Here is a 14,557-nt window from a genome sequence, read left to right on the forward strand (position 1 = left end):
TCTCTCTCTCTCTCTCTCTCTCTCTCACACACACACACACACACACACACACACACACCTTTTGAAATTGTTTTTGAAAGCCACAGAACTGGGACTTACATAAAAAGCCAGATGCGGTGGTTACATCTGTAGCCCCAGCCTCCTGTAGGAAGGGAGGCACAGACAGTAAACACACCTAGATATGTTCTGCAGGCTAGCTAGTCTTGAGCACACATCTCAGCAGCAGACACACTACCTCAGAACTGACTCTTGCCAAGTTGTCCTCCTCACGTCACATAGCACTGTGGCCTGCGTCTACTTTTTCTCTCCCATATGCACACATCGATGTTTGGAACATTTTTTAAAATCCTAGACTATTCTACTTTATAACTCTAAGAGGCAGATATCAATAGAGGGGTGGGTAGCTGAAGGGAAGCAGCCAGCTTCCAGAGGAAGAAAAAGAACAAACTTTAGCATTTCTGCAGCCACACAAGACCAGGACTCCTGCCAAAGAGAAAGTGCAGGGTTGGGAGCAGGCATGCTCTGGCATGGACACTCTGGAGAGGTTCTAGGCTTCAGTGTGGAGCCTCCACTTCTGCCACAGCTCCAGTCCTGGCAGCCCCCAGTCCAGGCAGGTTCCCACTTAATTGGAGAGCAATGTGTTGGAGGAGGGGAAGACCGAGGCCTTTGGGCCTCCCTGTAGAGTCCTGTGTCCTGCACTTGGCCCTGGGCTCCAAGCCAGGTAGTGTTGATTCTTAGCGGCCTGGGAAAGAAACTGTTTTCTGGAGGCCTGCGCTTAGAAGATGATTTTAGATTTTTTTTTCTTTTTTCTCCCCCACTAAGAACAGGTGGGGTGGGGAGGTGGGGGAGTGTGGTGTGGTGTTGCAGGAGGCTGGGAGACTGTTTCAGGCAGGGTGCTTCTGCCTGAGTGGAAAGGTATCAGAAAATGAGTGGGCTGAGCTTGTGTGTCTCGCCACAGCTGACTCTAAGGGACACTTCCGGTGGCTCCAGCTGAGAGGCTGACCCTCTGCCCAAAGGAGGTCAATCAGTTTGGCTGCTCTCCGTTGAAGCATTTTCTTTCTTTCTTTCTTTTCTCTCTCTCTCTCTTTCTTTCTTTCTTTCTTTCTTTAAGATTAATTTATACAGTATCCTGCTTGTAGGCCAGAAGAGGGCACCAAATCTCATTATAGGTGGTTTTGAGCCACCATGTGGTTGTTGGGAATTGAACTCATGACCTCTGGAAGAGCAGCCAGTGCCTTAACTTCTGAGTCATCATTAACAGAGGTAACACAGGCCAGTTTTTCAGGTGATGAGGAAGCCTTGTTCTATAGATCTAACCAGTATTATCTGATGGGCCAGGGGTGGTGAACACCTTTAATCTCAGCACTCAGGAGGCAGGGGCAGGCAGATCTCTGAGTTTGAGGCTAGCCTGCTCTACAGAGTGAGTTCCAGGACAGCCAGGGCTACATACACCTGGGTGGTACAGGGAGACTGATAGACCAAGGCACTGGTGCTTCAGTACGGGATCCCTGCTGTTGGAGGGCTCCTGAGGGCTGGGATTAAAGGTATGCACTACCACTGCCTGGCCCAACCTTTTATATTTTAAAAAAGATTTCCTGCACGGTGGTAGCATATCCTGGGTTTCCAGGCTTTGTATGGAGGATATAGAAGGTGAACTCACTCTTTTCCAGGCAGCATTGAGTCGGATCTGAAGGAGTCTCAGGTCGGGGCTCTAGAATAATACCTGGACAGAAGCAAAGCTGCTTAGTTCGTGCAGTAGCTTGGTAGCTGGCCTGGAGTAACAAATGCTATCTGCAGAGAGCAGCTTGGTGCCAAGGACCAATGTCACATTTTCCTAGGTAATTCCAGTGAGGAATTTTTGACCTTGGCCGTTCAGCATTAGGCCCCAAAGACTGTAGTCATCTGTGTGAAACGAGATTGTCCGGCTCTTCAATGCGGGAGGAATGCAAAAGCCTGAGAAGCCACTGCAGAACTCCACTGATCCACCCCAGCCCAAGCTGGCGATTCTCAGAGTTGGGCCAGCAATGTAGCTCTCAGGAATAAAGCCTGAGGTCTGTTAAGAGTCATGTTCTGAGACTCGAGGGAGTATCATTACAAAATGAAGGCCAGGTACATGCACTTAATACTAGCACAGAGGGGCATAGTGGAGGAGAGGCAGGTGGATCTCATAGTGAATTCCAGGAAAGCAAGAGCTATGTAGAGAGACCCTGTCTCAAAAAACTAAACTAACAAGACATATCTGTAACTGCGGCTCTCGGGAGGCTGAGGTAGGAGGATTGCCATGAGCTCAAGGCCAGCCTTTTCTATAGTGAAACTCAGTATCAAAAAGGGGTGGCAGCATTTGGGGTGATGATTCAGTGGGTATCTGATGTACAAGCATGATGACCCAAGTCTGAATTCCCAGCGCTTTTGGGGACAGAGACAGGAGGATCACTGGGGCTTGCTGCTTGCTAGCCTAACTCCAGGTTCAGTGAGAGATGCTATTTCAGGAGGACCTGGCAGTGACAGAGCAGGACACCCGGCAGCCTTCTCTAGCTTCTGCAAACATAAACACACAGAGGATCTAGCATGACTAAGACAGTGCTTGTCAGCATACAGGGACCACAACCTCTCTTCAGGAGTGCAAACTGTCCTTGTAAAAGCCTTAAGGGGAAAAGTAAAGTTCACAGCACAGAAGGGAAAGAAGACAGGGCTCTGACACTGGGGAAACTCAGGGTTCCTGAAGGGGAAGGTTTTTTTCCTTATTATTGGTTTTTTAAGACAGGGTTTCTCTATGTAGCCATAGCTGTCCTGAAACTTGCTTTGTAGACCAGGCTGGCCTCGAACTCAGAGAGATCCTCCTGCATCTCTGCATCCCAAGTGCTGGGATTAAAGGCACGCATCACCATGTCTGGCTTTCATTATTTAAAAATGTTTTGATGGGGCTGGAGAGATGGCACAGAGATTAAGAACACTGGTTGCCCTTCCCCGGGGTCCAATTCCCAGTACTCACATGGCAATTCACAACTGTCTGTAACTTCGGTTCCAGGGTACCTGACACCCTCAAGCAGACATGCATGCATGCTAAACACCAATGCACATAAAAATAATTCTAAAAAAAGTTTTCACTTATTGGGCACAGTGATGCATGCCTTTAATCCTAGCACTTGGAGGCAGCGGCAAGCTGGCGAATCTTTGAATTGGAGGCCAGCCTGTTTTTTTCTACAGAGTGAGTTCCAGGGTAGCCAGGGCTGTACAGAGAAAAATGAACAAAAAAAGCAGGCCATTGACACTCTTAGATATGTGCTCCTAAGCAATATCAGAGATGCAAATTTCACACAGGGAAGAATAATCTCTGGTTATTTTAGTAAGAGTTCATCAGTCAATGGAGCGTGGGAAAGCAAAGTGCTTTACCTGTTAAGAATATGACAGCAGCTTCCGTCCCGTACCATGTCAGACTGAAGCACAACTCTTTGACCTTTTAAAATAACATTTTATTTACACATCTTGATTTTTGTTTTCCTGGAACATTTTTAAAAGACCTTCAAGTAGTTTGGAAACCTCTGCCTATCTGCTGCTTCCTCTGGCCACAGCCTTCCTGGGCACTTTCCCAGACCTGTGCTGCGAAGTGCGGCAGGGCTGCTTGGTGGATTGCAATGGAATAGGGAGCCAGCTTTGGAACTACTTCCAGTTCTCTTCATTAGCATGCTACCACCCACCCCAGCTTCTGCAAGACAAGTGGGGCTGAGACCAGGGCTGTAACAGTGTAAAATGCTCTCTAGATCAAGTGGGAGCCCCGTGAGAGGCTGATGTGCTCCTGCCCTGGCTCCAGGAGCCTGTGTGGCTCAGGCCTGAGAATCTGAGTGCTGGTCTGCCCTCAGGAAGAGCCGTGGAGGTCTGAGTACACTCATTCTGCAGTTACAGGTGGGATTTGGGGAAATGCTGCAGCACGTTCCACAGAACTGGACACAAGCAATGTGCCAACAAGCTGATTCAGGTCAAAGGACAAGGTCCAATCAGAAAAAAAAAGAAAACAGCCCTAAAGTGTGACATTTCAAACCTCTGGCTGATGATGAAGTAGAAGATCAAACTGCACTACACACTGCTGTCCTAACTGCTCAAGCTCGTCTACAAGTCAGGTCAATCCCACAAGGTGTCCCTTCACTTCTGCTCAATTACTGTGCTACTAGTTATCAGATGTTCCGGCTCTAGAGAGAGGCACACAATCCCTCTGTTGGTCACAATAAGTATCATACAGCTGTTTGAAAGGGACTGTGCTGTAGGCAGGTTCTGGAGCGAGAAGCAGCCTTTGCTTAAATCCTAAAAGCGAAACTGAAAATCTGCCCATGCTCTCTCTAGCTGCGACATCAACATGAGCCTGGCCTGTAACTAGTCAGTGTACACCGACCCCAGCAATGCACACAGCTGGTCAGGACCTCTCTCCAGACTTGCCCCTGGCTGACTCTTGCTAGATGGAGCCAGTAAGGCTTTTCATATTTGACAGGCGCATTTGTATGGAGTCATCAAAAAGAGAACTGTCACCATCTTCCCTCCACTGGGTCTACTCCATCTGCCCCAGTTCCTTGTTTTTCCGGCCTTCAAGCCAGGCATGGCTGCTGAGGACAAGCCTGTGCCTGCTTTACATGCTAGCCCCTTCTCTGTGACACTCAAGCAGCTCTTGAACTCCAAAAGGGAAGAGAGGGACGGCAGGAGAGATGATTGCTCTGCAGTGGGCAGCAGGCTCCTCTTCTGAAGGCAGCTGGAACCTCTGGGAGGCGCTGTGCTTTAGTGCTAGGTAATGCGGCTCTAAGGTCACATCATGTAATAAACCTACCCCAGAATTCAACTGCAAGTGCTCCAACTGAATAAATACAAGGGAAGAACACGTAAGACTGGGGTCCCCCCAGCTGGAAGGCAGAGTGGCCATGAGGTGTCTAAGGTCTAGACTCACCACCTTGCAAAGCGCTGCCAATGCCACCCTCTTTCAGTCTCATCAGATCACACGCCATAAATGAAGGAGCCACACTGCAGTTCATCCTCAGGCATACTTATTAGGGCCCACCCTCCCACTCAGCAAAGGTCCCAGCACACCCTGCGGTGCCCAGGAAGTCTTAGGAACAAGTCTCTGAAGGTCACTTGCCCCTCTTGCCGCGGCCCTTCCTGGACGGCAGCTTCCCACCAGCCCCAGAAGAGGGTGGGTTGGGGGCCGAGGGGATGTTGATCTGCCCTTCTTGGATCTCCTGCCGTGTCTCTGCGGGCAGGTGGCTGATCTGCTGCTGTGTCTCCAGGTAGAACATGACATCACGCAGCTGCTCCTGGATCTCGGTGATCTGCAGGTCCTTTTGATCACAGGTCTCCTTCAGCCGCCTCTCCTCTTCCTTTAGCCTGTTCTGCAGCAGCAGCTGGTTGGCGCGCAGACACTTGTTTAGCTCCTGCTCCTCCTGCAGCTCTGTGCTGAGCTTGGCCACTCTGGTGTTCAGCTGAGTGCACCTCGAGCAAAACAGAGACAGAGCTAGCTTCACCTGCTCTAAGTCCCTTTGTGCTCTGGGAGCTTAGAACCATTAGTGCAGGCCCTTCCCTGCTAAGCTCAGCAGCAGCAACTCTGTCAGACATGACCACGATGAGGAACCCACAAAAGTAGCATCTTCTGAGATAAGTGCTCTAACATCATAAATTGTTAAAGGAGGGAAAGGATTCAAGAGTGGGGGTGCTCCTTTTTCAAGGCTCACTTCTAAGGGAAGAATTACAAATCAAGACACTAGGGCTGGAGAGATGGCTCAGGTTAAAAGCACTGACTGTTCTTCCAGAGTTCCTGAATTCAATTCCCAGCAACCACATGGTGGCTCACAGCCATCTTTAATGAGATCTAGTGTCCTCTCCTGGCAAGTGTATGAATAACAAATAAATTAATTTAAAAAATATCCCATTCAAGACACTATAGCAGGTATATGTATCAAAATGACAAAGTAGTCAGGTAGGGTGGCTCCAGCCTGTAATCCTAGAACTCAGGAAGCTGAGGTAGGAGCAATGTTTGAATTCAGGGCTATATTGACTGAATGGTTTAAGAGCACTGGCTGCTCTTCCAGAGGACCTGGGTTCAATTCTCAGCATGCACATAGCAGCTTACAACTGTCTGTAACCCAACTCCAGGGGATCTGACACTCTTGCACAGAATCATGCAGATAAAACACCAATAAATATAAAATAAAAATAAATTAAAAAAATAATTCAGGGCTACAGCACAAGAGTCTATACCAAAAGACCAAACCAAAGTTTGGGGTTGTGGCACCCATCTTTAAAACAGCACACAGGAGGCAGTGGCAGCTAGATCTCTGTGATTCCAGGCCAGCCCGGTCTACATAGTAAGTTCGGAGCAGTCTACATAGTGAGACCCTGTCTCAAAACAAAACAAAACAAAACAACCGAGATAAGGAATGATAAAGGAAGATGTCCAATGCTGACCTCTGGCCTCCACAGGCTCACCCTGGAACACATGCACACACGGACATACATAGACACAGACACAGACACACACCCCTGCTCACAAATGTCAAGTTTTGTACTATACAATTCAAAAATAAACATTAGGTCAGTACTCGGGGGATCTTTGTGAGCTGGAGGTCAGCCTGGTCTACAGAGTGAGAGACCCGATCTTGAAAACAAACATACACATACTGGAAACTCACGTGATGTGTGAAAAGTGGATGGAGAAAACGGAAGAAGATCTTTAGAACTATTTTTGAAACTTTCCTATAAATTTCAATCTATTTCAAAGAAAAGGTTATTTTAAGAGAAGCAACACTAAGGAGCAAACATCCCTCTTAAAGGTACCTTGATGTACTATACTGTATGGTCACAGCAACAGTTCAGCCACTTCTACAGTGTAATTAAAATCTACCCTGTTCGGTGCTTGAGATCAAACACAGGTCCTTGTGAATGCTGGGAATATACTCGCCCACTGACTTACGGGCTAGGCTAACCACTGCCACCAGTGACAACCATCCCCCCGTCCCCCACTGTAGTTCTTGTCATGCTGGTCATGGTTTTTTGCTCAAGGATTGGCATCATTTGCCCTCAGTCCTGTCCAAGGGATAATCTGTGACATGGATTTGGATAAAACTTCTTTCCTGACTCCGGCTCCCAGTCAAGACGGCTCTTAGAAACTGCAGGCAGAAATGGAAGCCATCTGTACACACGGCAAGCACACGGATGCAGGAGAATTCAGTGCTCCACCTGGCACCCACCTCAGGGGAAACACAAATTGTACTTTTTTGTTTTTACGTTTATTTCCTGAATGTGTGTGTACACATGTGACAAGGTGCACGTGTGGCCGTCTGAGGACCATGCGTATGGGAATCAGTTCTTTCCTTTACCCACATGAGTCCTGGCATCAAATATAGTTTGTCGGGGTTGGCAGTTAAGCCATCTTACTAGCCCCTAACTGCACAATGAGAAGTCACTGTAACTCTGCTCCAACTCATAGAGAACCAGAAAACCTATATGATGTACTTGTTGAATATGGGGTGTTGCCAAGGAGGCAAAGGTCCTTCTTGTGATGCATGGGGCCAACAGCTGAGGGATACCTACTTTCTTTCCACAGACTGCTTCTCCTTCAGAAGGTCACTGAGCCTGAGCTCCAGGCTGTCACACTTCTCAATGGTCTCTTTAAATTTGGTCTTCATGTTGTTAATCTAAAAGTGCAAATGGAGGTCAGGCAGAATCATGTGGATCTTGCGACTCCCCCCCCCCCCCCCCCCCCCCCCCCCCCCGCCTGCCACTATAACCAGGACAACCCAAACTTGGAAAGTCGAAGTGAGCCACTTGGAAGGAATTGTGACAAAAAAAAATTGTGGAAAACTTTCTTCTAGGATAAACAAGGACCAGGAGCTACCGGATGCGCAGGAAAGCTACTCAAAGAATCAAACAGGGTAATCCAGGCTTTGGAAGAAAGGAAGGTTTGCCCAAGGTTAGAGCAGAGCTCTCATTATTAACTATCAGCCCCTGTTCCTCCCAGAGCACATTCCTGAAGTTATCTCCAGCAACTAGTGAAGAACTGGGGACCTACCTCCCACCTGCAATTGAAGCACTTAGGCTAAGACAGGAGGATTGCCAAGAGTACGCTGGGGTACACAGTGAGTCTCAGGTCATCCTCAGCTATAGAGATTCTGTCTCAATAAACTAAAAAACTCAAAAACCAAAGAAAACCATGAGACTGGATTCTACTAGCTTGGTTTTGTTTTGTCCTCCAACTCACTGCTTTTCTGATGTGCCATGAAGCCATACGAATTGAATGTTTGTCTCGGGTCAGTCTATAAGGCAATATACCTGCAGAACCAATTCATACTTCGGAGAATTAGAAAGAACCAAGTTACGTAGGTCAGGTGAAAGCAGTGCTACTAAGCGTTCTTCGGAGTCTAGCTAGAGGAACATGTGAAGAGCTGCAGAGCTGGGAGCTGCCTCAATTCCATCTAAGTCTTAGAAACTGAGAGAAGATGAAGGGAGCATAGTAAAATTGAGGAGGCTGGGCTGCTAAGCAACAGCATCCAGGAGCCTTTATTCCCACACCTCTCAATAAGCGATGCCACAGGTCAACAAGCTTCTAAGGAAATAGGCTCAGCAAAAGACAAGGCAATGGTCCGAGGTCACCCAGCTGCAGGGTCGGGGATCCTGCCTAAGACAAAGCCTGGCCAAAGTCAAGCCCTCTAAAACTGAAGGGCAAAGTTTTATGTCCTCTTCTTGGGGCACAGGTGATAGGGTCACACTTTAGCCTTTCTTTTTTGCCTTGTCTGATTTATCTATCTACCTATTTACTTCTTTTGGTTTTTCAAGACAGAGTTTCTCTGTATTGTGTTGGCTGTCTTGGAACTAGCTCTGGAGACCCGGCTGGCTTCCAACTCAGAGATCTGCCTGCTTCTGCCTCCCGAGTGCTGGAATTCAAGGCACGTGCTACAAGTGGCCCTTGTTTTATTTTTTTGAGACAAAGTCTTACTCTGCAGCCTAGGGTGGCTTTTAACTTAGCAAGCTTCCTGCCAAAGACTGCCAAATGCTGGATTTCAGGTGTGAGCCACCAGGCCCAGCTACTTCAACACTGTTTAGGGTAAGAGATCACTAAACTCTCCTGCTGCTTCTGTTCTCCCCTGCCTTCCTCTGCAGAGCAGTAGGTAAGATAGAAATTAATATCAAAAGGACTCAAATACATTTTGGTTCATGAAAATATTAAGCCAACCATCTTAAAATCAAGATGAAAACTTTTTTTGAGAGGTCTTATGTAGCCTAGGCTATCTTCAAACTCATGATGAAGCCCAGGATGGCCCTGATCTTCTGATTCTCCTGCTTCTTCTCCCCAGGTGCTGAGATTATAGGTGTGCACTATGGCCATCTCTGGAAAAGGTCTTGGTGCTGCCACAGACAGATGCTATACTAAGGTTAATGTTTAAGAAACACACCAAAGATGAGCAGTGGTGGTGCACACTTTTAATCACAGCGTTCAGGAGGCAGAGACAGATGGGTCTCTGTGAGTTCGAGGCCAGCCTGGTCTACAGAGAGAGTTCCGGGACAGCTAGGATGGTTACACAGAGAAACCCTGTCTTGAAAAACAAAACAACAACAACGAAAAACACCCCAAAGGACTAATGAGATGGCTCAGCAGGTATAGGTGACTGCTGCACAATGCTGATAGTCTGAGTCAACATTCAGAATCCACTTAAAGGTGGAAGGAGAAAACTGAGTCCACAAAGTTGTCAACTGACTTCTGCACTAGCATACTTGTGTGCACACACATGAGATACACATGCACACACAACAGAAACAAGCTTCACAAAACAGTAGATGTAGTGTAATTTACTCCTACATCTACCATATTCTATGTAATAAAAACACCAGTTGTGATCTATCAAACTGATTTTTACAGTTTACAACTGAGAGAAGTATGGATTTCAATGGAGCTAGAGGTCTGAAAAGATGTATCTTCAGAGGTCCCACTTATGTCCACTGCCTAACTGTGTTAGGCATAGATCTTTATAATCAGCCCCATGAAAACCAAGAGCTGGAGAGATGGCTCAGTGGTTAAGAGCACTAGCTGCTCTTCCAGAGGACCTGGGTTCAATTCCCAGCACCCACATAGCAGCTCACAACTGCCTGTAACTGGGCTGGAGAGATGGCTCAGTGGTTAAGAGCATTGCCTGCTCTTCCAAAGGTCCTGAGTTCAATTCCCGGCAACCACATGGTGGCTCACAACCATCTGTAATGAGGTCTGGTGCCCTCTTCTGGCCTCCAGACATACACACAGATAGAATAATATTGTACACATAATAAATAAATAAATTTTTGGGCTGGAGAGATGACTCAGAGGTTAAGAACACTGTCTGTTCTTCCAGAGGTCCTGAGTTCAATTCCCAGTAACCACATAGTGGCTCACAACCATCTGTCATGAGATCTGGAGCCCTCTTCTGTCATGCAGGCAGAACATTGTATACATAATAAATAAATAAAATCTTTTAAAAAAAATAAAAGAAAAAGAAAGGAGATTTGATGCCTTCTGACTTCTCTGGACTAGTTAGTACACAGTGCACATATATACATGCAGTTAAAACATTCATACACACAAAAAAAATGAATAAATATTTTATTTTCCTTTTCTTTTTGTTTTTTTGAGACAGGGTTTCTCTGTGTAGCACTGGCTGCCCCTGAACTCACTCTGTAGACCAGGCTGGCCTTGAATTCAAAGATTCACCTGCCTCTGTCTCCTGAGTCCTGGGATTAAAGGTATGGGCCACTAGTGCCTGGGTAAAGTAAATTTTAAAAAAGAGAAAGAAAACCAAGAGTTTTCACTGGTTCTGAGTGGCTGCTCCTATATCCTTGACAGGCTGGAATAAATTACATTTCCCCAAGTCTAAAAGTATCCTGCAAGTTTCAGGCTTGGCTTATTGCCCCCTCCCCAAATCCCACCACCTCCAAGAATGTTATGAGGCCCGTGACTAAGAATCTGTCACTATCCCCCTTCATGCTCTATTGCTTGGGTGCAAATGGACAGAATGCCAGTCACAAAAGGACACGGCAGGACAAAAGACTTGCATCAGCCCTGAACTTATGGACAAATGGCATCTGTCATTAGAAAACAAAGGCATCATTTTCAAATGCTGTAAGCTTTCATCGGATGCTGCCCTGGCTCCAGCTCACTCCAACATGAAAGCGAATTCCTTGGGGCTTCTCTTCCCGGTCCTAACTTGCTTTTGCTGGCATGTCTTAGAGAATGTGGCTAATCCTGAGGAATCATACAAAGCAGAGAGGGTTCTGCACTTGGCTCGCTAGGGTCTGTGTGAAACAATTTGGGTGGTCATGCTGGGAGAGTCACAAAAAAGCCATTAGTGAAGCTGCAACAGCACACCCACCCAGGGAGTCCTGCAATTCCTGTATGGCAATCACACCCTACTCAGGACGGAAAGGCTAGTGTCCTCTAGGGCCTCTGCACTGGCACTTCTACTGTCTGGAAGCTACTGCAAGAATCTCATTGATAGCCAGGCGGTGGTGGCGCACGCCTTTAATCCCAGCACTTGGGAAGCAGAGGCAGGCGGATCTCTGTGAGTTCGAGACCAGCCTGGTCTACAAGAGCTAGTTCCAGGACAGGCTCCAAAGCCACAGAGAAATCCTGTCTCGAAAAACCAAAAAAAAAAAAAAAAAAATCTCATTGATTGCTTTTAACTAAAGATCATTTCAAAGCCTGAGACAAACACTGGCTGTTTGAAAAGCCAGTTAGTTTCTACTGTTGTTAGGGCTCAGGGAGTTGGGAACTAAGTCACCAGTTGGGCCATTTAGAAAATTAAAAAACAGGCTTTAATTCCAGCACTTGGGAGGCAGAGGCAGGCGGATCTCTGTGAGTTTGAGGTCATCCTGGTCTACAAAGTGAACACTACAAAGTGTTCCAGGACAGCCAGAGCTGCTACAGAGAAACTTTTTAGTTAAAAGCAATCAGTCACCAGGTTAGACACTTACCTCCTCTGCCGTGTCCTTCTCTATGCGAACAATCTTGTTTTCCCAGTATATCCGCTGCGATTCCAGCTGGCTTGTTAGTAAGTATGAATACTAGAAATGAAACAAACAGCCAGATGTGAGCCATCACCAGTACTGAAACCCAGTGAACACTGACCCCATGATAACCAGTACAACTGCATCCAGAATCAAGGTCTCCACAGGCATAGTGGTGCTCCTATACTCACAGCAAAACCAAATGAAATTAGACAATTAATAAAACAACAAAACAAAATAAAAACCAGCTGCTGGACCATGGTGGTTCACACCTTTAAAACCAACACTCCAGGCTAGCCAGGGCTACACAGACAGTCATTATTCCAAGAACCAGAGAGAGGGAGGGAGAGACACAGAGAGAGAAAGAGAGAATGAAAGGAAGAGGGAGAGAGCGGGAGAGAGAGAGAATGGAGACATGGTTTTGCTTATTGCCTCACCCTTGAGGCACTGGCCACTTTCCAACCTTATCAACTGGGCACCTGAGGCTTATACTCCCTTATCGGGCTCATCAGAGTCTATGTTACACTTGGGTTCAACCCAGGTTAACAGGCACTGGGCCAGAGGTACAGAATGGAGCTTGCAATCTAGCTGGGAAAAATCCAAGAATCCAAATTTACACACATACACAGTAATTTTTGTTTTACTTTGGTTTTTGAGACATGATTTCTCTGCATAACAGCCCTGGCTGTCCTGGAACTCGTGTTGTAGACCAGGCTGGCTTTGAACTCAGAGATTCGCTTGCCTCTGCCTCCCGAGCACTGGGATTAAAGGCGTGCGCCACCATGCCCAGCTTCATGTTTTTATTACACTGGATATGTGTTCTATTCATGTGTATGTATGGGGAGGGCAGAATTAGCATCGGCTATCATTCCTCAGGCACTGTCTAGTTTTGAGACAGGGTTTCTCATGGGCCTAAATTCATCTAGTAGGCTAAGCTGGCTGGTCAGTGTCCCAGGGATCTATCTTTATCCATCCTCAGTACTGAGGTCACAAACTTGTACCACCAATTCCATTTTTTTTTTTTTTAAACTTCAGGTTCTGGGGACTCAACTCAGGTCCTCATGCTTGCAAGGCAAGCACTTAACTGACTGAGCCATCTTTCTAGCCTTTTGTGTTTTGTTCTAATTTTTATGTGTATTGGTGTTTTGCATGTATTCCTTCCTGTGTGAGGGTGTTGATCTCCTGGAACTGTAGTTACAGATGGTTGTGAGCTGCCATGTAGGTGCTGGAAATTGAATCTGGGTCCTCTGGGAGAACAGCCAGTGCTCTAACGGCTGCGCCATCTCTCCAGTCCACCTGTCCTAGTTAGGGTTTCTATTGCTGTGAAGAAACACTATGAGCACAGCAATTCTTTTTTTAAAAATTTATTTATTATGTATATAGTGTTCTGGGCACCGGATTTCATTATAGATGGGTGTGTGTCATCATGTGGTTGCTGGGAATTGAACTCAGGACCTCCGGAACAGCAGTCAGGTTAACATTTGAGCCATCTCTCCAGCCCCACAGCAACTCTTATAAGGAACACATTTAATTGAGGTGGTGGCTTATAGTTCAGAGGTTTAGTCCATTATCATCACAGCAGAGAACATGGCAGTGTACAGGCAGACATGGTACTGGCTACATCTTAATCAGAAGGTAAGAGGAAGTATACTGTCACTGAGCATGGTTTGAGCATATAGGAGACCTCAAAGCCTGCCTCCACAGTGACGCACTTCCTCCAACAAGGCCATACCCCCTAATGTGCCACTCCCTTTGGGGGTCATTTTCTTTTAAACCGCCACACTGCCTTTTTGTCCTTTTGATATATAGGGTCTCATAATACCCCAGACTGGCCTCAAATGTCTAGGATGGCCTTGAGTTCTTGATCTTCCTACCTCTACCTCTTCAGTGTGTAAGAAGGTGCACCATTTCAGCTGACCAAGTTGGAATCATTTTGAGCAGCTGGTAACCAAAACCAATATTAAAGTAGTGCTATCAGCATCACGACATCATAGCAGCCAGGTGGAATCGTTGTTATGGGGCCCCATTTTCTTCCTGGAAACTTCAAAGATTACTGAAGGAAAATTTACTGTTTACTTGTGGAAAGCTTAAACATTATTCATATAGACATATATCCAATGAAAGGTATGTGTTTCCAGCTTCTGTGGAGCCACTGACAGGAACATCCTATCTTCTGGCTTTATTGCTGCTATGGAAGATGACCTAAATTGCCTTAATTAATGAACTGGAACTCAAGACAACCAGAAACATCACACTGAAAACAGTAAGGCACGGGGAAGCTTAGAGTTTCAAAAAAGAAACATTTTACAAATTCTCACAGCGGGACTAGAGAGATGGTTCAAAGATTAAGAGCACTGATTACTCTTCCCAGGGTCCTGAGTTCAATTCCCAGTACCCACATGGTGTCTCATAACCATCTGTAATGAGATCTGGTGTCCTCTTCTGGCATGGAGGCAGACATGCGGGCAGGACACTATACATAATAAATGAATACATCTTTAAAAAAAGGAAAAGAAATTCTTCACAGCAGTGACATAACTTAAAAGTTTCCACA

General features: G+C 46.4%; 1 protein-coding gene across 1 annotated transcript in view; it reads right to left on the minus strand.

Annotated features, from left to right (window-relative positions):
- Positions 1–3,456: 3,456 nt before the first annotated feature.
- The window catches only part of LOC121446092 (BRCA1 associated protein), a 31,245-nt gene continuing 20,144 nt past the window's right edge, over positions 3,457–14,557 (minus strand). The window contains exons 10-12 of the mRNA XM_041648480.1: positions 11,971–12,060; positions 7,567–7,670; positions 3,457–5,469 (exon numbers count right to left, since the gene is read on the minus strand). Of these exons, the coding sequence (XP_041504414.1) occupies positions 5,112–5,469; positions 7,567–7,670; positions 11,971–12,060 (552 nt within the window). The 3' untranslated portion in view covers positions 3,457–5,111. The remainder of the gene's footprint in view (positions 5,470–7,566; positions 7,671–11,970; positions 12,061–14,557) is intronic.

Source organism: Microtus oregoni, unplaced genomic scaffold (assembly GCF_018167655.1).
Source record: "Microtus oregoni isolate MIOR12 unplaced genomic scaffold, Mior012 000003F_ref0000135, whole genome shotgun sequence".
NCBI classification, from domain to species: domain Eukaryota; kingdom Metazoa; phylum Chordata; class Mammalia; order Rodentia; family Cricetidae; genus Microtus; species Microtus oregoni.